Source organism: Anopheles ziemanni, chromosome 2 (genome assembly GCF_943734765.1).
Source record: "Anopheles ziemanni chromosome 2, idAnoZiCoDA_A2_x.2, whole genome shotgun sequence".
In the NCBI taxonomy this organism is placed as follows: Eukaryota; Metazoa; Arthropoda; class Insecta; order Diptera; family Culicidae; genus Anopheles; species Anopheles ziemanni.
Genome location: NC_080705.1, coordinates 67,567,259 through 67,591,619, shown reverse-complemented (window position 1 = coordinate 67,591,619; position 24,361 = coordinate 67,567,259). Strand labels below are relative to the sequence as shown.

At 45.0% G+C, this 24,361-nt stretch overlaps 1 protein-coding gene across 1 annotated transcript in view; it reads left to right on the top strand.

Moving 5' to 3' along the window:
• The window catches only part of LOC131294974 (retinal homeobox protein Rx), a 40,813-nt gene extending 18,787 nt beyond the window's left edge, over nucleotides 1–22,026 (top strand). The window contains exons 5-6 of the mRNA XM_058323032.1: nucleotides 20,751–20,913; nucleotides 21,272–22,026. Coding sequence (XP_058179015.1) covers nucleotides 20,751–20,913; nucleotides 21,272–22,026 — 918 coding nt within the window. The remainder of the gene's footprint in view (nucleotides 1–20,750; nucleotides 20,914–21,271) is intronic.
• The last annotated feature ends 2,335 nt before the right edge of the window (nucleotides 22,027–24,361 follow it).

Sequence of the window (24,361 nt, the reverse complement as noted above, 5' to 3'; positions counted from 1 at the left end):
TGCCAGAGAGGGCGGCAGCAAAAGAGGAGAAAAAGTCAATCAAATCGAAAGATTACAAGACGCAACAAAACGACCCGACCGAAGATGGATCCAATTTCTTCACCGATAAGGCCTTCCTGGGCGAGAAAAGCGAAGCACGGGAAATTGAATAATCCGTCTCCGTTGCGCCTCTGTGTCTCGCGTATTGGGCCCATCCTTAGCGCCTATTGGTTTTGCGCGTTGTCCGGGGGGAATGTGATTTTCTTTTAGTTTTATTTCTTCCATCTATCGTGTGGATTTGTTGTTTTCGGAAAGCCGTCCCGCGTTTTTTTATCTTTTTTCCACCCGGTTTGATTTGTTTCCGAACCGCTTCCTGGAATATATACCCTTAACGAGATCGATTGAACGAAATGCGATTTGGAAAATTTCATAACGTTAATCCCACCACTTGTTTATCTTTTATTATTATTATCATTATTATTATTGTTATTGTATTTGGCTGTTTGTGGGTGGGTTGAAGGATTATTGGCAAAACATCGCAACTCGCCCGTTTGGGCTCGCAAGAAAATCAACTGACACGTCTAAATCCAGATTAAATTACGCTTGACGGGTTATTGGGTTGCAGCTATTAGAGCGGTCTTGGGGTTTAACGACACCCTCGAGCCTTACAAAATAGAAGGGTGCGATCTTCTTACCGTGGAGAAAGGGGTGTCTTGACCGGGTTTTTTTCACCGAAGGAAAAACACATGTTTTCTCACACAATTAGAAGGTTTTTCCATGGTTAGTCATCTCGAATGTATGTTGGTTTCCTTTTCTATTTCTTGTTGGGGTTCGAGATCGGTAAGGTTTGGAAATGGTTTGGATCACTTTTGATTTCAATGTATATTATTGGAAAATGCAAATAGAATTTTCGGTAAAACAAATTTTTGGTTTTAAATACCCAAAAGCAATAAATAAAATGAACAAAAATGATTTTTTGACATGCATATAAGCACACATTATTTCATGCAATAATAAATGTTATGGTAGGAAAAACTGTAGTATCTCAAACACATTAATCGTGAATGAGCACACAGCAAGAAACGGCAAACAAGTAAAACGCATGCCTTCCGTTAAACCTACAACGACAATAAAACCAATTTGTCACCTAAATTGAGCCTCAATGAGAAAAGATAACCAAATCTCAAGAAAGGGCACTCTATTGAAAGGGAAGCTCCCGCTTCATCTCGCTTCGTAATCGTACGCGGAACCCAAACGTACGTTAATCATCTTCTTGACGTATCCCGACATGTTCTGACATTCGGGGAACGAAAGATGCCGCACCACACGGAGCAGAAAACGGTTGCGTTAAATGGGATGGAAAATGATGTGGAAAGTATGAAAAAAGGGGAGTAAATGTGCCCGTGTTTCGCAGCTTCCCGAACCGGCTCGGATGATGAGGGAGAAAAGAAAATGGCTGCCAAACACCCCCGGGAACGGGAGAACCGGTTTCGCGCTGGGTTCGGGATATCGGTGCCTTCACGCCGACGCCGTTGGATGAAGCGAACGAGTGAACGAAGCACAATGGTTTACCGCTTAATCGACGGGTAATCAAATTATTCCTTTTAATGAACGCGTTCTCGGACTCGGCGCTCCGAGCGCTCCTTCACCAAAACGACGCGTTCGCCGAACGGTCCGATGTCCTGGCCATCCATTGTAGGTGCTCCTCCTTTTCCCTCGACATTGGTGCAGGCGTGGGGTTTGGAGGTGGAACTGTTCTACCACTACTGCACTGTCAATTAAAACCGGACTGGACACAGTGATCGCACCGGCTCCAGGACATGCTAGCACAAGCGCTCGGGAAGGTGAGTTTAGGGGTGGCGTGTTCAGTTCGGAACGGGTTTGGCGTTGATTATTTAATTTACTCATTCGCATTTCAAACGGTACGCACACTGTCACCGACAGACGAGGGAGACCATTATCGAACGGGAAGAACATCCACTCCCACAAACCGTGGCTCACTCTCCTTTCGCATCTGTGCGACGCAACGTTGGTAGAAAATTAATTCCGAAGGCTCAACACCGAGCGACACCGTTACAGCTACACCGGACCGCAGATTCTGCGCTGAGAAACGGAAGGGGGAGGCAACTGACCCGAGGCGAAACTCGTCCCGCGTGCATCTACGGGCAAAACTGCAGCACATAATTATGTTTCAATCGGGGCGCAACGATGCTCGCGAATGTGGCCATGCGGGAGGAAAAAGGATTCGAGCGAACGACGAGCCCTGCCCCATCCGTGGACGGTTGGAGCAAAGCGGAAATTGCTATTTAATTAGCTCTCGCTGAAGGCTCGGCACCGGGCGCAAGCGACAACTCGCTCGACCCCGGTCAGCACTTTGGGGCCAACTTCATCTAAAAAACCGCACTCGCTACGCTTCGATGCGCTTAAGGAGGGAAAATTGGGAACTTTATCGGTCGAAGGGAGCTTCGGCTGAGGGGTGAAAATGGTCGTGGATTGGTTGGTGGAAACACAACCGAAAGCAATTAAGCTGGCCGGAACTAGTTCGCGTGGTTTTTCTCGGAACCGAGATGTTACTACTGGCCGGGGGGGAAAGGGTACGGTTTTCGCATTTGGATGTCTTCTCGGTTGATTGGAATATGATTAGATGAACCCGTTTTCGCTTGCCTGATTAGAAATTATCAAATCGCAAAGAAAACGACAAATCGTTTCAATCCGCTTTTGTTATTGATGAAACTTTTGACCATGTAAATATTCCCAATGGGATTTTTATGTACTACTATTTGCTTATGTGTGTTTCAAGCTTGTCTTGTTTAAAGTTTTCGCGTATTTTTCAGCTTGAGCTATTTTATTTTATTTGTATTTCTCTTTACGGTTTTCCAGTCTCTCAATCATTTCATTCGGTATTCATTCATCTGAACAGTCATAATACCGAATAACTGAATTATCCACTCAACTGTCGTGGCCTCCCAACAGTCATAATAATTAATATCCAATCTACAAAATCGTTTAGCCGATATTTATGGTTTAATGCTAATTACTTAATGTCGAGAAAAATAAATCCTTCGAATCGGGGTACGTGTTTGCGTTGATAGGAATAGTTTCGTCATGCTCGTGCAATCGATGGCCTCTATCAAATCACATTTCTCACCCTCTATCAGCCGCTCAGAAACTGCAATCGCTCTATAATGACACTTTTGCACCTTAACCGCTCGATGCCATACGATGTCGAAGTAGCCACCATTACACCAAAGCGGTAGAGCCAGGAAAGGAAAAGGAAATTGGAACGAAATTTACATGCCCACGCGGTCGCACCCGGCCCGGTACATTATTTTCCACTTTATCCGATGGCGAAAATTGGCGAACCATAAAACGTCCATATTTATCTTCGATCGTTCCGAGATCGGGGCGAATTTTCCGCATATTAACAGCTACGGCCCGAGCATTACCGGGCCTTCTAATCGCTCTGCCATGCTTGGGCAGTTTAAATATTAAAAGAGCGGAAACTAAAGCAATGAGTAAACGTTTCAAGGGAAACAACACAAAAAAAAATCGAGAAAGTGAGTATGGCATGTCGGGGGGACATTCTTGCATCCACCCATTCTACGAAATCGTTTACATTAACTCATTTCCTCCGGCCGCCATTACGGGGTGTGAGGGGGAGGGTGGCGCGTGATTATCGCTAATAAAATTACGCCCGAGCGAGCCGTTTGCGATGCGATGAAGTCTGTACTTAACGTGCTGTTACGAGCGGGCCACGTCGAGGCGAGGTTTTCCCTTCGCGTGAAGAGATTTTCCATCGGCTCGTCCGTAGGGAAGTTCGCCCGGATCGGGTCCCTTGTTTTTTTGGATTTCTGGTTTTTTGGCGAGTCATAAAACTTGAATCAATACACTTCCTCCTCGTGCACTTTGTAGCTGAAGCACGTGCGGCAATGTTTGGAAAAGCTCGTAAGGTCGCCAAGTTCTGGCGCAGGTAAAAATATGACAATGTTTAGCCGTCCTCATGCTCCCATCGGACGCAATGGTAAGACGCGTACCGCCTCGGTACATGCCGTGCGAAGGTATTTGCAAGACAAATGGTTTCTTCTACCCGGCGTTCCCTGGTCTTTCCCTACGGTGGTGCCATATGTGTAAAGCAATATAATATGTTTGGCCCCAGGACTCTGGGGCCTCTGGGAAGGGGGAAGTTAGGGATTGGAAATCGAAATCCATCCAGGGGATATAACGAACCGGTGCATAGAACTTTCCTGTGTCATTTTGTTTTATTGCACGCCAAGCGTTTTATGGGAGTTTAATACGCAAGAGGACACAAATCGATGGAAGATGCCGGTCCGGCTGTGGTTCAGCGATACGTTCTGGCATGTTATGGGTCCCGCACGATGGTTGCGACATGGGACACACGGTTTTGCATGCGAACACGTACGCTTTGTCGTACGGTGGAAGCCGATGATCCATTTGGAAACGTTAGCACGGGGGCACGATGGGGTTTGCGGGGTTGTATGATAATTCATAAATCACGAAACATTCTTCAGACTGTTTGGAAGTTTGGTCTAATAAACGAATTTACTGTAGGTCTCGTATTTATTTTTATACTACTGGGTATAAGTTTCAATAGAAAGTATTTGATGAAATGATATTTCTGACAAATTCAATTCATTTGAAAAAAAATACGTTTCTTTTTGTGAGAACATTAAATGAAAAGATAATGAAACATATTATCATGGTTATTTCACAGAACAGTTCTCCGCGCATGCAAAGTCATTCCAGCGTGCCATAATGACCAGTGAATGACTAATTTGCGTTAAGAAATTGTCGAGCGCCACCAGCAAGGATAATAGAATTACCCGTTTTAATCCAACCCCGACGGCCACGGGATTGGGCCTTTCTCCGACGACCGCTTTTACGACTCCGATTAAGGTTATTTCCTTTCGCCCAGAAAAAAAACCCCCCACTCTCTACGTATGTTCGCTCCTAATCATTCGGTAATAAAAATCATTAAATTTAATTTTCTTGTTTATCAGCCGTTCCGGTCTGGAGAGCTGGTCGCGACGCTTGGGACGATTAAGGAGCGTGTGGGTCAACAAAAACTGGGTAATCATGATCCTGGCATGGCATAACGCACCGTTAGGAGAAATAGTGTGGTTCGGGCGAAACACATGCCAACACGACCGTTCGGAAGAATTGACCGCTGAGGAGAGGAGGGAGTGGTGCGGTTGGAAGGTTTTTCACCTTGCCATAATTTTTGAAGCACCCACGTAAGGAGGAGAGGGATGGGTGGGAGGAAGTACTAGTCGTGGAGCAAGTTGATGGATGGATGTTGATTTCATTAGTGAAGCATTCGTCAGCCCGTCCGAAATATTCACCAACCTGACAAGGGACCCCAATCACGGTCCGGGATAATTACATCAGACTGGGAGGCCGAACTGTAGCCGCAAACATTGAGGTTATGATTTGGCGAGAGCAACCCACAGTGGAAAAAAGAGCGGACAAGAAAGAATAGGATAAAAAATCATGCACAAAACCTTCACCACAGCAGAACCTCAACATGTCGGTAAAAGTTCTCGTGCGTGAAGGTGCAATAATCATAAAAAAGCCACTCATTATTGCTTCCCTTTCGACGGTTTGTAGTCGTTAGCGAAATAAACCTGGGAGCTCCTGTTGTCAACGTCGCGGTCAACCAACTCGCCGCTGGCAGGGGGTTCAGGAAAGGCGAACCACGCGATTACGACTATTAGCATTATCTTTATGAATTTCCATGCTAAATATGGGAATACGTTGGAGATACCGTGCAGCTCCCCTTTGCTTTTCCGCCACAGAAAGGACTCATTTCCCCATCGAACAGCTAAAACACCCAAATGGAAATGTATGTGCTTGTATGATTCGCTGCTCGTGGAATCGAAGGTAAATTTATCCCTGCATCGTTGCGCGGGCGAGCCGGGCAATAAAAAGGCAAATAAATTTGATAGATTTATTCCTCCTCAAGTAGTCTGGGACGGACAAGGGCACAAACACACGCTCGCAAGGCGAGGGCATATGTGAACGCATGCGGCCGGGAGCAGAAATGTTCGATGAAATAAAGGACCAATTTATGAATTAGAACTCGGGAACCGCAACATACCGCAGCAGGCAGTCCCAAACATGTTGACTTTTTTTATCCAACAAATAGGGGGTTATGACGATATTTCTTGTTGGTTCGGTGGAAGGGAGGGAGGTGAGGAGAATGTCTGCGCTCATGAAGAATGGCAATAAATATTTTATTCATATCCTTTTTTATTGTTGCCATATGCGAACACGAAGTGACTGCCTCGCTTAGCACAAAGATAGACTCGTGTACCGGAATTATTCTAATGTAAGCTCTTCAGCGCACAGTAACAAACAAGAGCCGGTTTCGTTAACCTATTTTCGAAAAACTGCCATCGATTGCTACTGAAACTTCGTGGTGTTGTTGGGAGGGCTCACTAAACAGTATTTTTGAGATATTATTCGTCACAAAAATTATGCTAATTAATATGTCAAATATAAGTTTTCAAACCCATTCTTTTCATTTTGTTCGTTTCCATCGGCACGACCCGGAAATGTTTTTCTAGATCTATTCAACTTAAATGATTTATGCTTCCTTGCCAACATTTTGAATGAATGAAAGGACCCTCTAATCCGCCTATTTTACGTCTTTCTAATTCGTTAATTTTCCCTTTCTTTCTCGTGCCGCAACGAACAACATTCAACCGCTCGCGATATTATAATTCAATTAACCCACTCTTTTGTGTTTGTGTGCGTGGACAATCCTTTTTCCCATTGTTGGCCAAGGTTGGCGGCAACTTCTTTAGTTTATGAGGTCTTAGCTGTTATGCGTGTGTTTTATTTTTTTCAGAATTTTTATGCTTACCAAAGCGAGATCCTTCCGCCTTCGAAAGGAGCAAACTTTTTCCGCTGTAAATGTGTTCGCCATCGGTAAAACCAAAAAACCACAGTTCTGTGACGTGACGGAATGAATTATCGGTTGGAGAAAATTGTAGGTTACACGGTATTTTAATTCAATGCCGGCGAAATTGACGAAATCAAACATTGTGCGCGTTGATCGCATCTTCATGTGACCTTGTTTGTCAAGGAAACGGGGTTTAGTAGTTGATGGAGTTTACCGCAAAAAAAAAAATGTGAAGGGTTCCGAAAGCATAACGGCCGTGCCATATTTGATGGCGTCAATGAAGTGCAAATTATCCCAAATGAAAAGCTTTCAGCAGCCCCACGCCTTCCGGAGGCTAAAAACAATCAGCGTTGATTCAACCAATTGGGTTGTTTTCCTCTGTGCCATGCACCGTTCATTTGCACAATCGACTAATTTTAACCACAGCCAGTTCTCAATGAAGCTTCATAATTGGTTCCTGCGTAGTGTAAAGTGTCACCGAGTGGTTGACTTTTGACATTTGGTCCTGCCACAAGCGAGTCCGGTCGGGAACCGAGTTGAAAACACACCTGGCTGCTTTCCATCGCTTGCTGTGCGATTCATCTTCCCGCATGGCAGCATTTCATCGAGGCGGCTCTCATGTTTTCTCATGAATGCAATCTTACCCTTGTTGAATGAGAAACAAACCCCAACCACGGTGCGGGGTTAAGTATTTAATCGGCCAACAATACCGTGCCACTAGAACCCCTAATTAAAGCGAATTCGCAAAACGTTTAACCTTCCCTCTGTTGGTCGCCATTGCAGTTTGAAGTTTTCCGTTTTTCTTCTTACCTCTCTGTCGGTCTGCGAGCCTACTTTGTTGTGCCATCGATCGTGGGGCAAATATGAAAGGGGCCGGAATGAAGACACAATAAACAACCCTTAAAAACAAACACGCATCAATCATGCGGCTGTGAGATATGATTATTAAATAAAGTAAAAAATGTACACACAAAATAAAATTGAATCTCATCGCTTGCTTTACGAGCTCTCCGCAGCTGCGTTTCGAGGATAATATAAAGCAAAATATAATCATACAATAATCCGGCGCACCGCAAGCGGCTTTCTTTAATCTTGTCCCAGCTGAACTTGAGACGGGAATGGAAGAAACAATGAGCAAACAAAACAAACAAATCTCCGTGCCCACAATGCGCCACGGAAGACGTGGGCTTTAATTTGATTAGCCCCTGAGTTACCTGTTCTGTTTTGGCTCAGACCGAGCGGAAATTCGAAACCCGCGCAAGGAAACCGAAACCGCGCGCCGTGTGCGCACATGTTGCGCTTCGATCGCAATCGCATACACATAACGCACACCGTTCTCGGAGGTAAACGTGGCCCGTGACGTAATTTTCTCCCCGCAATTCGCTGCTTCCGCTGCGGGGCCGTGGCTCATCATCCGATTTAATCGCTCCGCGGGTGTGTTTTAAAGCAGTTTTGGTGGTGATTTTCTGTTGATTTTATTTCTGCTCCGCGCTGGATGGATGGATGGACCCATCGAAACGGTCGATGCTGGTCGAGTAGCAAATTATGAACTCCGATTAAACGATTGGAAGCGCTGAAGGGAAGCGGTTCGAGGCGCACGGGTTTCGCAGCTGTCATTTCCGGTCGTTTTCGGTCGTCCGGGAGTTGAGTTCTACGCTGCCAACCATGGGCACGTGGAGCGGGTGCTATTAAAATAATGTATTTAAGCTTTTCAGTGCGGGGCATAAGGTGTGTTAGTAGACCAATGGAACAAAATTGTACGAAGTATAATAGCTGCACTTTTAATTTAAACTTCATTGGAAATTGCTTGACAAAAGTGTACTTTGATTCTTTTGAAAGTTTTATAAAATGCTATAAATTGAAAAAAATGTAATATGCTATTTATATTTGTTTGATATTAAGCTTATTTTTTATAATAAGCTTCTTTGTTGAAGGTGTTTGTGACATTAAATTCAAAAGAATAATATCATTCAATAAGGAAATAATTTGGTATCAAATAGACAATAAAACTGTTAATTATTCACTGTGCGAAGTCAAGTGACATGAAAGGCATTCTCCAGTGCATTCTTTACTTTTTTCTGGTGCGTTTTCATTACCTCATTAAAAATCAATTTGCTACTCAATTAACTGCCGATAGCGCCCTTCAATCCCGTCACCTTCTTTCGGATAGTTTTATAATCAACCCCTTTTTCTTCCCGTTGGTGACGCACATTCCAAGGACACGTGCTTCTTACGCGGGGGATGCAGCGAAGTTCATTTACGTTTGGTTGCGAGTTAATACGCGTCACTCCGTCCCCGAACTGCAACCGATTTCAACCCGGGAAAACGTGGGTGGAAAACACCTAACACCACGCCAGGGCAAAGAGGGTGCAAAGTTCCCCGAAGAGAAAAGCCACACGCCACACTCTTCGCCACGGTTTCATTTCATTCCGTATCGTTCCGGATCGTTGCACTTCGACGGGCTTTACCGCGTCTTCATCCATCGCTGGCGAGATCATTTGCGGAAAATCGACAAAAAACGAGCCACCTTACGAGCCCTCCCAATGGCAATACGAAAACTGTGATGGTTTTTCCGTCGGGCATGGTGGACGATTTATCCGTGACACCTCCACGGGGAAAGGGGAATTTACTTCCGCACCCTCGGAGGGGTATAAGCGCCCTTTTTTCCCGAGCTGTGTTTTGCACTGTTTGTTTTCCTTTTCGAACAGGGATGAAATTGAAATTTATTTCCATCTCCCACCACCGAAATAGAAAAAAAAAACAGGAAAAACCCCTCGACGAGACGAGGTCAGCTGCTTGGATAAAAAGAAATACGAGGAAATCGAGCGTCAAGGACGGAATCTGCCTCGCACCCCGTCTTCGGTTCCGGTTGAAGAAGAAATGGCGGTAGGCGGTAGGAAAAAAGTGAACAACGCACCATCAACCGTTTTTCTCTCGCTTGGTTGAAGTTCAAAGTGATTCGGTCTCGTGGCCCCCGGGAAGGGTCGTGTGTCGTTCGCCGCCAGGTTGAACAAGGACCTGTTTACCCTGGCCGCCCGGGGGTGGCCCGAGGATGAGTTTTGTTTGGTACTTAGCAAATAATTTGACAATTATTAAACCCCCCGCCCTTCCGTGACGGCGAGTGAATCCCTCGCAGCAACGCTATATGTTCCTTTTCGGGATCGATGCTTGGTAAACATCAAGATTTCATAATGTTCCTATATTGAAATTTGTGTTTTTATTTCTAGTCAACTTGTTTGGTAATTCCTTCTTTGTTGCCTTTGCCTCAAGAAGTGGGGAATTTGTTTTTGTCAATAAATAAACTGCATAAAATTAAAAACCCAAGAAAGCATGTTACATTTGCTTACAATACAAAATAGAAATAATGTGATTTGCTTAAACGAACTAAACGAAAAATTCTTTGGTTGATTGTCTTCCACTCTTGCGGATACCGATGATAAATTGAGCGCACAATTAAGGTGAACCGTGCGAAAAACGATTTGCTGCGGATCTTAGCCCGATCTCGTCAAGGGTCCTGTCGCGCCGACGCACGGTCACGGTCAAGGGACGAAAGTAATCGGCGAACAATTGAGACGACGTCTTGCAAAAATTCACCCACTCTCGCCAGGGTGAGCGATAAAAACATTTCCACCAAGAACCCACGGCTGATCGCCTCGAGGGGGCAGAAGGACATCCACAACAAATGTGAATGTTTTGTGTTTGTTATGTTCCTCTTTTTTTGTTCTCCTTACCCATTTCTTGGGATTTTGGGGTTGTTCGTGGAAGCCGTCACGAACAGGCTGCGAAATTCCCACCGCAACTGCAACCGACCGTACGGTAGTAATAATAATCGGCCACTGTTGTGGTGCGAATTGGGTGACTATCGTTCCCCGAGGATAAACGGATCAACTGGCCAATTTCGCACTGCGCGATAATGGTTGATGATTGGATGGGTACTTTTTTGTTGTTGCTTCGTTCCCACGTCGAAAAGTTTTCCTACGAAGAAAAGGTTTTTCCTGCGGTGACCTTTCTTCCCTCAGTTTACGTTTGTACACACGAGAGTTGTTACTGCAGGGCTAAACAGTTTATGAAATGTTAAATAAGGTTCTTTATTAGGGAATACATTTCACACAAATTTTTAGCACATGTCTTAGATTATTGCACTACAGATATTTAGTTATACGATATAAGGATTGAATAAAATGCAATGTTCCAATAGCAAACAGTTGAAAGTTAAAGGTTTAGCGCCTGTCGGCACAATTCGGTTCTACCCGGTCAAACATCAAAGGGAACCCGACCCGACACAAACGCTAATGATAATTTCAAACGTACCGCTTTTCTCACGGCTGGACAGTTGTAACGCACTCCAGCTGGACTACTGCCGAAGGAAAGTTCCGCCCGATGCGCTAATTTACTTTCCACCACAAACGTACCGAGGCTCGCATTGCGCAGTTTGAAACTCGCCAACGCCGTCTTGCGCGGAACGATGATCCTGCACAAGCGTCTCCGATTACGTACCGCGAGGCCGACGGCTTGGCGTCCTGTGTCGTCCTTTGTCGTCCACAAGCGAGGAGTTTTGAGTTGAAACGGATTCCCGGTATGTTTTCGCCGTTCCTCGACGTTCGTCTTTTCCGCCCGGGTATCCTTTAGCGGTCCGCCACGAGCGTGCAGACTGCAGGAACATATGCGTCAAGCGTTTAATTAGTTTAGCGTTCTCGATTGTTGGTCCATACGGTATGAAGGGGCTCGCTTAAGTACTCTTCACGGTGAAGGGCTCTCTTGAGCGAATCTGCCCATCAACGACAAGAAGTGCTTGAGAACACGGAGATGAACAATGTGTTTGTATTTTTCTGCGCGTTCTATATTGTACCGAACGAATTCAACGATTCTCAATGTTTAATACATAAATAAACATAAAGTAAGTAAAAGCTGAAGATTCCTGCAACAATTTAAAACATTGGCATAAGACCCGAACGACGAAAATACATCATCTTCTCGCCATTTACCTTTCATTCATAACCATTAGACCGTAATTACCTGAGAGTAAGAGATCGTGATCCTCCTTTTACTATACATAAAAAAAAACATGACAAAATAACACTACCATCCTATCACAACTCAAGGATCTTCATTGGAAACCACTTTGCACCCGTCTCGATCCGAGCCTACCCCTCTTAAGCACTTGAATTCCAACGCTCCGGATTCTTGCAGCTATACTGCAATCAAAACTCCATTCGACAGTTCAAGGGAACCTTCCCGAGGGATTCAAGCTTCTACCTTTGTTGCCTCAATCGAAGACAAACAAGTCAGTCACACAAAAGCACACACACACACACAAACACACACCGTGCACTCGCACACTTTTGCTATTATTACTTTGAAAAAACGCTCCGAGAGGCACGAAGGGTTTTCTTTTCTTGCCTGGTCCCTTCGGCCCTTCTCTTCGCCCTTTTCCCTTTGTTATTGTTGATAAATATCCTGTGTTACATGTCACCTTAACATAATCGCCTTTATCACGCCTATCCGATCGCACTTAACAACTGCTCCGTCATTTGGGCTCATCGTTTCCCGCGTGTCATTTTGATATCAGCGCGGTACGTTTGTTGAGATCCGTTGTCGTGTTTGCTGTCGATGGTGGAAGTGAATCATTAGATGGCCAACGACACAGTGCTCAAAGTAGGGCAAACAGGACATTGATGTGATCATGATCATCAACATACGGTCGAAAATATGGAGCAGATAATCTAGTGACTAATTGCAAGCAAATTGAGGAAGATGATCAACAATTCATTTTTTAGTTTAAAATGTTGCATTTTTGGGCATAAAACATATATGTGTCATTTGATTTATAAATTCTATAATCTTACAAACGATTTACAGATTGTACGTCAATCTGTTCTTAATTGTTGTAGTAATAAAACTTTTTAAATTGAAAAGCGATGTAAAGACCTTAACGAGTGACCTCTACTTTTCCATGCTTTTAAATTAATATTTAGAAGGTTTTGAAATAGAATTCTATGTTGTATTCACATAAACCATATGATAAAACATATTTGGGTCAGTTTTGCTTCAATCCTATTCGACGACAGTTGTTCGGAGTACGAACGGTAGAGTTTCCCCCTAAATGAACATAAAGCTGGAATACGAACCACCAAAACAATCTCCCATTCTTCCCGGGGTGAGAAAGATCAAAACTGTGCGATAAAAATCAATATCACATTGCGGCGGGACGGACGTAGCGCATTCTCGAAGACGACCGTTCCTGCATTTGCATTTGACAGCTTAATTCTAGTCATTCGGTCGTGCTGCATGCGTGCACATTGGAGGCCGAGTTTTTGTTCCCAGCATCCCGCTCCCGAAGCAGAGAAAGCAAATCGGAAACACCAAACACACCGAGACATCGAGATGGCAGGAAAAGGATTTCCACCGTTTCCTTCCGTGCAGTTTTTTCTTCAATTATCTCGTCCGAAGTGTAGAAATCAAAAAGGTGAATGCAGACGCACTCGGCCCGATTTCCCAGCGGGATGCATTTCACTCGGAAGGAAAACAAACATTTAATTTTTTTGCCCCTTCCGAAATGCTGGCAGTGTGTGTGTCTTTTAGCTTTGACAAGACGTTGCAAAGCAGTTGCCGGAATTTGTGTTCTCTAATCGATGCCCAAACCAATGTCCTTGCCGGTACACTTTTGTGATACAATCAAAGAACAAAAGGCAGCGGCCGTGGTGTCGGTTGGGAAAATAAACTTTTCCGGTGAAAAGCCTTTGCTTCGGAAGCAACGTGCAAAAGTTTTCGCAACGTCCTTTCTTGTGTGAGCGATCTGTCTTCCGAACACCGAAGCGCCTGCAAGGTATGCAGCACGCAGTGCACGGTGCAAAAGGAACACGGGAAATCCTTTTCCGAAAACAGTCTAAGCAGGATCTCGGACGTTGAATGGCTCGGGAGGAAAATCAACAGCCAAAACAGGTGCGAGAGAGTCACATCAAGCCACAGAAACAGAAGAAAGGGTGGTTCGAGGCGAAGTTGGTCAAAAATTACGATTGAAGAATCAGGAAGTTCAGCTCGTTCGTTAGAATTTTTCGAGCCATTTTTCCGGAAGCGTTTGCTTTCCTATGTGTACGCGCGTGCTAGTGCTTCGCTGTCGACACTAAGACCGTCTGTTGACTCCGCAACGTCCCGACATTCCGCCCCCCTAAGGGGTTTCGTGTGCGTGGTGACATATTAAAGGAAACAAGTCCCCGGAGGCGATAAATGCCGCCGAAGCCACCGGAGCGTGTGCACACTCGTTTTCGGGTCCACCCTTCCTTTGTCCTGTGCTGTGAACATGATTCCCTCTGGTAGCTCGGTTTTTCTTGCCTCTCCTCCACGTGGCAGCCCGTGACACGGTTCGCAACCGGGAGTTGACAGGCCACGTGGCAAGTGTTTAATTAACCCTCTAATAACTGTTTATAACTCCCGTGTGCCATTTCCGGACGGCGGAGGACTGGGATTACACGGCGATTGGTTCCTTGTTTACCCAACCGGGCGTAGGACGGGGCTCTTGGGTTTGCAGCGGCTAATTTAATAGCTGATGACATGTTGCCCCGCTAACAAGCCTCCTTGGATTAGCTTCCAGTGACCTTTAGCTTTCCCGGGGGAATTGCATCCTTACTTGCGCACACACACACACACATGTACCACACACACTAATCGAACGAATCAAGCAGAGGCAAGTGGTTCCACGGTATGAAACCGCGGCCGCCATTGCTGCTGACGGTGTTTATCATTGAGGACAAAATTGCTTTTAATTTCCGCCGCTTCATCTGTCCACGTCGAACGTCGCTCCAAAGCGTGAGCCACACCATTCTACTCGTCTCCCTTACACTCGCTCCGAGAAAAAGGGAAACGAAGCAGCAAAGAAAGGTGTGAGAACCACTGGCCCCAGGGCATGCGCGGTGTACGGTTCCCGACGGTTCCGAGCTGCTGGGCGCGCTGGGTGTCGAATTTTCCTTTGTCCTTTGCGCCCAACGAGCGTGGTGATGGTTGCTGGCGGGCAAAAGGAGCCACGAGCGCCCGACGTTCCCGTGAGGCCGCTTGTTTGCGCACCCGGGAACCGGGACCCCGGGAGCGGGGACGGAAGGAGCATTTGTTGGCGACAAACAGATTGCCGGTGTCACACGGAGGGCCACGCGCCAAACGCTGGATGATACTCGGCATCCCTTTGATGCGAGCGCACTGATAGTGCCGAAAAGACGGTGAAGAGAGAAGCGAGAAAAACGAAAATCCTTGGAGAACGTTATAATTTGAACCGTTACATTCAGCAACGTTCCCCGCGGGCTGGGCGGAGTAGCATGCGGAATCGGTTGATGGGATCGCTGATTAGAGCCGTGATTGGACCTGCCCGATCGGTTTATACTCTCGACTTGTATGGACAAAAAAAAAAAGGCGACAAAACACCACTACACACGACGTCCGTCGGCTGCCGTGGGAAATTGGTTATAAACGAAAAATTAAATTGTAACAGGGATATTCTTTTTGCAACGATTTGCTTCTCTCCTACTTCGATGCGAGCTGGGTTAGTAGCAGAGTCTTGTTTTGACAGCGACATGACATCTGAATATAATTGAATTACGTACCAGGGAAAATTGGCTTATTGCATGCGTCCTAGAATACTGACTGAAGAGCTAACGATGGGCTTTTGGAGCAAGCAATATTTCATAATGAATGTAGTAAAGTTAGAACGATAAAGGAGTGCATTTTGTTATGTAGGAGATAGACTTCGACTTTGTTGATTTCTAAATAATTTATTAATTAAATTTTCAAAAATTAATGTATGCATTTCGATAGACAAAACTTAGTTTTGTTATAAGATTCTCGTTTTTCTACACTCATAACAATGTTTTTTTCTAAATATTTATTATAACAATTGATGATTCCTTAGCCGTATTTCAAAGAGCATATCTGCATACTGCATTTAATTGAATAATGAAAATAAAAATCATAGTTTGTAATTTTCTTTTAGTTCAAATCAAATAATCTGTCAATCAATCGGGGAGTTTCTTTCAGTCGAGCGGCATCCCAACGGCATCACCAAAAATAAAACGGGTCTATTTGGGATGATCTTTGATGAAAAACATATCCTCAATCGCGAAAGGATGTCAAAATTTTCCAATTTTTCCAACACAAAACTGTTCGCGGTTAGCAATGCAGAACCAGATTCTATCGGGTGGTTTTCCCTCGAGGTTTTCTACTGATGCGTTAGGCGTGCAGTTGCATCACCACGGAACACGTTATTGCATTGTTACGACGCACTGCAGTGCAAAGGAGCAGGAAAAAGTATTCTTTCCACTAAGGATCACTCAACGTCGCCAGCCTTGGGGGTACACATTTTGTGAAAAACAAAAAACGCCGGCATTGATGAAAATTCCCAAACATTGACGTGCCATTGATGGTGCCGATATTGGAAGCCCGGCGTGGACAACTATCGGCAATGTCGTTTTCGGAGAAAAGTATCCTCCCTGACAGTGCGTCCACTCGATAGAACACCGTGCTGCCCGAGGGTCCAAGCCTTGCCGAGGCACTGCAGAGGGAAAAACTACACAAAAAACATCGAGGACTGGAAACCGAGGGAAAAATAATGAAATGAATGAAAGATGAAATGGAACGCTTCCTGCGAGTTCGGACTTTTGCTAAATGGGACCAAGCAACTCAGGAAAAATATCGCTTTTCCGGAAGAGAGCCAGGCCCCAAACGATGCCGGTGATGGATAGCAAATGAATTTTCGACCCACCTCGTCCCTCTTGGGTTTCCCTTTTTGCTTCTTCCCTCGCTGGGAATGAATGTTGACAAAAATGGACACGCTTGATGCAATAAACATCAATAGGCCGGGGCCTACGAAACCGTTTCGACATTTTACTTTTTTCATGCGGTGGATGATGTTGCTTCCTTTTGGAGGAAAATCGCCATGTTTTTTTATTGGGCAGTGAAGTTTGCTCGAAAATCCAATACCCCAATAACACAAACGACAATCGACGGACTTTGGAGTGAGCAATGAGGGAAGCCATTTTGGGTTTTTGTTTTCTAAAAGAAAAAATCGTCGAACTTCGACGATAAAACGACCACACTGCTAGGATGAGGGAAAAAATGAACCTAAACCGACATAGGGAAACCCGAAATGAGTCCACCTTTGCTCCAGGGATGGAAGCGTCGATTGTTAAGGATTTTCCAGTGCGTCCTTTCGTGCAAACGAAACGTCCAACGGTTGCGATTGCGAGCGAGACAACCGCATTAATTGAAACCATGGCATGAAATAACTGTTTTAATTGAATCTACCGTTGTGAAAGCTCGGTTCGGAACCGTAGCTCTCGGCCGTTCCGGTCGGAGTCGCTTTGAATGTGGGTGCCCAAACGTGGAGAGTGTGTGTTCCTGCGTTTCGAGTGTGATTCGAAATATTTTGATAATCTAATTCAAGCACTACGTATACCGAGCCTCCAATCGTAGCGCTTGTGACGATGATTGCAAAGTAAAATTGGTTTTAAAATGTATCCCGATCGAGAATCGTTCCAATGGCCGTTCCTTCCCTCTCCGCTTTGGGTTTGGCCAAAATCGTTTACCGAAGAAATTATTTAGTTCACCCGCAAACAATCGTAGCGCAGATATTCCGGCGTGGAACTAGCGAGTGCCGTCGGGTGACTCCACACACGCCGGTGGTATGCAAATGAGTTTGATAGTTGTGTCGATTTTCGGGACAAACACAGCAACCCGGTAGGTAGCCGTTGGATGTTTTTGGAGTGCGCGATTTCCTATTTTTCCCAAACCTAAACTCCGACCCTCGGCCGACACTGCGGTTCAATCCGACCTAAATGCCACTTTTCAATCTCATCTCGGGTGTTTCCAGCAAAATACATTTCCACCACCCACTTCCGACCGAAAACCCTTTTACCGGAGTTCGGGTTCGAGTTCGGGTCGAGATTCGGCAAAGTGCGTTCAATTGTGGGTGTTTGTTGTCATTTTGACTTGGGTCAAAAGGGATAGTTTGATTTGTGCAGATTTCCCCCTAACCGGTACACACCACCCCACACACACACACACATACGCACACGGCTCGATAGAATTCACTTAGGTGCTAGTTTTAGGCCCCCATCCCAAAAGCCCCGCTTTCCAGAAGTGGAACACGAACATTTCGAAACTATTATGCAAATGTAATTAAAACTTTTCAATCAGTATTTGCACAGTATTTTAATTAAACTAAATCAGTGAGGACCGAAGCGTACGTACGTCGGGTGGAGTTTTGACAGATCTAAAAAATGGCTGGGAAGGCGAGCTAGAGAATGTGAGTTTCGACTACTTCAATTGATAGTTGACGGGATTTTGGGGAGCCTGGGTGGGTAGAGTTTGGAGTACCGACCACGGAAGGGATTTATTTGGCCCGATCGCACCGAGTGTTCGGAGAGGGAGAAGTTTTGTGTACGATTTAGATTATTTTGTGGTTGCAGTCCTGATTCGGCGTTTAACATTCAACGAGTTGGCGAGTGACGTCGACTCGCCGCAGACGTGGTGCGTTTGTTATTTGAAATGCCCTCGTAACATTAAAGTTGACATTTTTAGCTTCAAATTTGATCAGAAATGATTTGTGATTGGTTTGGAATTCAGCACTACAAAATGTTCTAAACAAAAAGGCTGGCATTTGCCATCGCTTATGCTGTGCTTAATTTAAATGAGGAATTGCAATTTTGAAGCTTACTTTTTCCATGATTCAAATATTTGAATATTGCATTTAGAGATTCTAAATATTTATTGGCTTTAGACGCAATCTCTTTTTCGTTGTATACGAATCTCAAGAGAAATCTAAATCCATTTTTACCTTTTTAAAATACATTTCTTGCCTCGTAGCTTCTTTCTGAGAGTATTTTCTGTAAAAGTTTCTCGAGTACAATTTTGAAAAATACATCAAGAGTCAAAATAAAACACCGATGCAAATCTCGCAAGAAGAAAGCCAATTTTCTTTCCAACATAAAACTGTCACTGCCAGACCTCAAACAGGGATGAACGAACCGAACCAACCAAAAAAGAACGTGAAGGAAGAAGGCATTGCAGAGCGTCGCTCTTCCTTCCTCCCAGAAGCAAATCCAATTTGGCTCTCAGTTTTCTATATACTTTTCCTACACATTGACTGATCCCACCGGGTAAGGGACGCCGTTCCGTCCATAACCTCACTTTAATTCGTGTCGGAAAACGGTGTGCTGTCAAAATGTTTACGCCGCTCAGGTTGTTTTGACGTTTTCTTAGTACACCAGCCCCGGCCTACTACGCACCGTGCACAAAAGACGACAGGCTGGGGTTTCGACCACCTTGGGCAAAGGAAAAATGGCCGCCGAACGTGCGAGGTGCCTCCGGACTGCGCCCAGGCCAGTAATGCTAGCAAATTGCTAGATTAATTGATTGGATTAGGCGGGCAATTAGACGCGCACAAAGCGCTAACGACGGGAAATATGCCTTCCGACGCATTGTGGCGTCGAACTGTGGACCGCTCGGAGGTAATTAGCGTCCGACTGGCGAATGGCTCACGGCTCGGCAGTTGACAGACCGGCGCGTGGTGAGGTATTCCTGAACTCACCGTCCGACCTGCGCACTTTCTTCCGACCTAATTGACGGATTCCGTTTTCCGCTGCGATGCTGCGGACGGCCCTTCCTGTGGTATTCCCGTCGAGAAACCAATTACTTAGCGCACTAATTAGGATGCTTACGAAACGGCGTCTCATCCGACAGGAGCATGGAGTTGAATAGAGACGTTAAATGGTGGAAAAGAAAAGCCGTTTGGATTTTGCTTCCTCTCTTTCACCCCAAAAGCGCCCGATGGAGACGCCCAGTGGAAAATGCCCCACCTGGCAGCATTCAATCGATTGTCTATTTCCTCGGGAGACGCGTTTTCACCGGGAATCGGTTACGGAGGAGTGAGAGGCAATAGCAAATTTAATGGTTAAATTAATTATTTAATTCACAAAATTAATTACGTTTTAATTTGCATTGCCAAACAGCGGATGCCGTTGGCTCGTGAAGTCTTGATCGGCGAAACGGGCTACCCGGTAAGCTGGTGGCAGAACAGAATTTTCCGTACCATCGTCACGAGTTTTTCCGGAAACTACGCCGGAGAAAAATAGCGTACTAATTGCATTTTCAACTTTCCACCCTGCTCGCTAATTTCGCTCAAACGAAGCAAACTGAAACCTTGCACAAGAGCATCCTGACTTCCTCTGAGTTTCGATTGTGTGGGTAAACTGTTTCTCCCTCTGTACAGTATCCTAAAATTCTTTTAAAGGTGGTTTTCGTCTTCACGAATGCAAGGAACCATTTTGTTTTTCTCCTTTCCAAAGACACTGAAGTCTTATTTTGTCTTCATCTTAATTTCGTCTTTTCATACACTTGCCGACCGCGCTTTCAATCTTCGTTTTTTAATTAAAAATTATGAAGCGAAAATTTCATGTTTTCCTCCACGTTTCCTTCCGTGAGCTTACCCACTGCTTTCAACCAACCGTTTCTTCCTCCCTTTTTGTTTTTTTTCTTCTTTTGTGTACTTTTCCTCCATACCGCGTGACACTTTTAACTTTACCCGGGATGAACTCCGAGAGGAAAAAATCATCCAATTATCCATTCAATGCTCTTTTCCTCGTTCCTCGAAGCAGCTAAACCACGACACCCGACACGCGGAAACTTGCCCTGAGCTTTCTGGCGCGGGTATTTTCGCCTTGTGCCGTTTCCGTTTTCCATCCATTCGGGGTTTGTCATTTCTACCACCGGGCGCACTTGAGCGAACGGAGAAAATGTAATTAAACGCTCATAAATGGAAAATAATTTCATTAATTTCTCACCCACATTTTCTTCTCCTCGCCAACAGGTTTGGTTCCAGAACCGTCGCGCGAAATGGCGCCGGCAGGAAAAGTCGGAAAGCTTGCGGCTCGGGCTGTCCCACTTCTCCCAGCTGCCCCACCGGCTGTCGTGCAACGGCGGCAACCTTCCGGTCGATCCCTGGCTCTCCCCGCCGCTACTCTCCGCACTACCAGGTAACTATCCAACGGCGACATTTAGTGCGAATGTATGTGTGTGTGTTCCCTTTGCACAGAAGGGTTTGTTTTTTATTGGTTGGTAATTTAAAAGATACAAATCAATAAAATGTTTTAAAGTACTTCTACAAACTTTAAGGAGAGGAAATATTTTACGACCAATGTTTTAGTTCATATGAAACACTTATTTGCCACTTATTACTTATACATGGTTCACGACTTCGAGGATCACTTCCATATTGCTTTTTTTAACCTTTATGCGAAATGCAATTACCCTTCTAAGAACGCACTCATCCATACCTTTTTGCAAAATTATCACCACGAACGGCAATGTTTTAAAAATGCTTCATTCTTACGGGTTTTCGACGTTTTGTAGGGTTCCTGTCACATCCGCAAGGAGTCTATCCGAGCTACCTGACGCCCCCGCTCAGCCTGAACCCGTCCAACCTGGGCATGCCGAACCTGGGCCTAGGACACCCAAACGGTCCGCAAAACCTCCGCATCTCGCCGCAAAGTATGGCCGCCATGTCGCCGCAGATGGCCGCCAGCAGCATGCGTCTCTCGCCCCCGCACACCAACGGTCTGGGTGGACCGCAAAACCTCTCCATGCCGCACCAACCACCATCCGGACCGGTTGTCGGCCTTGGGCCACAACCTCCAACGCCTCGCCACTCACCACTCGAGAGCCCCATGGGAGCCCTGATGAGCCAGCCAGGCACAATGCCACCGGGATCAACCGGAAGCGCCACGCCCGTGACCATGCCGGTCGCATCGCCCCAAAACCTGTCCCTTACACCCCCTGCCAGCGCCCTCCAGTCAGGGCTGAGCCCGAACTCTCCCTCGCCGACGGGGCTTAAGGGATCCAAACTGACGCCTCAAATCGATCCCGGCTCGGAAAGTGACACACCAACGACGGGAGATCCTTCTGGCCGCGGAGGACCAACGATCGCGACGACGAGTGCGTCGGCGGCCACGACGACGGCCGCCCTAAACATGACCGTGAACCACCACCACTCGACCGACATGCGAACCAACTCGATCGCCACACTGCGCATCAAAGCCAAGGAGCATCTGGAGAACCTGAGCAAGGGCATGACCACGATGGTGTAATCGATGGTGTAATGCCATCTACTCATCCTCCCCCAATGTGTGTTCCTGTAAATAAATATACGATACCGAAAGAAACCCGGGTAAACAAGCACGCACGAGCACGGAATGGAAGAACTACTTTAGGCTGATATGTGATTGAAAGAAGACATTTTCCGTTGTACATATAGACTACGTCAAGGCCCACAAAACTACACCCTCCAGGATGAAATCATAATAATAAAACAAGGAATGACTGGGTTTAAGCTTGGTAATGAGTCAGCAAACAGATACCTGCTGCTTACAGAACAGGGTGATCGATAGGGGAACTATCTTTTGTAAAAATTATACAAAGCAAATTATGCAATTACCACAAAGCGTAAAGAGGCAGATCGGAACTGGTTGTAAATATCGAGTTTTTAGTACGAACGTGTTTCTTTAATTTGCGTCGAGCAAAACGTAAAGCTAGATAATTGTTTCATCGCCAGAGAGGATAATAACGGCATGTGCGCATGGGAAACGGAATAATTGAATGTTTTCCCCAGCGTAGGTTTGCTTGGTAGAGTTCAGCGAAAAAAAATCCAGCTAAAACACCATCCCACACATACACACACCCACACCAACATGAAGGAGAAAAATAAAGCATTTGTTTCAACAAAACAAAAACCTGTCCGTTGGAATTCTATTGCCGTCCGATACCGACAAAAGTCCTTAACGTCATCGGTATCCACTTCAGCGAAGAAGTTGGTAAACTTATTTTTGCCGGAACGTGTTGGAAGGCCTTTATCATCGATCGAAACGAGGTAAGTAGACCGATTAGGGGATGCTTCTTCAAACTCCTTCCTGATGCTGTGCCCAGCAATGATTTGAATTTTCCACCGGGCTGGACATGAGCAAACAATAATTACCATTTTATTGCTTTAATCAACCTATCGTGCGTTCGTTTCTGCGTTGGTCGGGAGGAGTTTAGCGAAACGGGGCGTGATTTGATGATGTTTGGATGGTGGAAGAAATCGAAGACAAAGAATGGCACGTGACCAATCATTAACAGAACGCAAAATAAATCGTATTTCAAGTGAAGTCAGTTTTTTTTTGTTTATAGATTTTTATTAATTTTCGGGAATATGTTTCAAACAGCATTTGTTTCTTTCCTGTGCTTCGTCTCAAGGACTATTTTCAAGTTATCAATAAAATTGCGTGACGCAACGTATGCACGTCAGTTTGAATATTGTTGTTTAGCTAGCATCATATAGATGGCGCTAGCAATACAACGTATGCGGATATTTTCAAATTTTCCAGTTGTTCGAACAATAAAATTGGAAACTGAATGCGTTGTTTGGCAGCAATTTACAAACAATATATAACTATAAACTTTCGCAGTTATTTGTAAATAAAGTTAATTACAGTTAATGAACTCTTGCTTGGATCTTTGAATTATGGAATATTTATATTCCATATAGAAAACATGCAAGATGAGGTACAAAATGCTTCGTTGGATGATTCATCTCACTCCCGGCGTCCAAAAATGTGGTTCGTAGGGCTATCCTGGTCAATCGAAGTAAAAAATCATTCCAGAACCTTCAATCATTTGTTATTTTTTTGTTTTTCATCCGCTCTTGAATTTGGTTTTGATTTTTGATGAAAGAAAATCACAGTGCTTATTTGCACCAAACGAGAGTATTTAAATGAAATAATATAAACTCATAAAACAAATCCAGATAAAATAGATAAAAGTTAGTAAAAATAAAGATCATTTTTTTCATCATTTCGCTTCAAACTCAATTGCCATTTTTTGCGAAAAAACAGAAACCGATATTGTGCCGTCAAAAATAAACTCGCAAAAACGCTGGCAACAGGTTGCACGGTTATCCTTCAGACTAAACGTGTGTCTTGTTCTTTCAAAACACATTCGGCTTTCTTAAAAATATCGCCACACAGCAGCACAATTCATCATTCATTTATTTTCGTAGACAAAGCCATTTTCGCGGGCCGGAAAATGACGTGGGCTGAAATAGTGGCGGCTGTTTACGAAAAAAAGCAAAACTGAAACCCCTTATCCCATCCGTTTGGTATCACTTGGTGTTTGCTTTATTGCTATCAACCTGGGACGTGCGAATATTAAAGTGCTTGCCATTAATTTCTCTCGAGCGCATTCCAACGGCTTGACTCACGATCGTGAATTTCCAGCACTACCGATCTGCTTTGCTCCGTGATTTCGGGGTGAGAAAGTGTGACGTGCGTGAGGCAAGGTGCAGCCAACGGTGGGAAAAAAGGAAAAAAAATCAATTCCAAAACACTAAACCATCCTCGATCGGGGCGAATGCGCGTGATTCCGTCACCAAACCCGCGATCCGTTCAT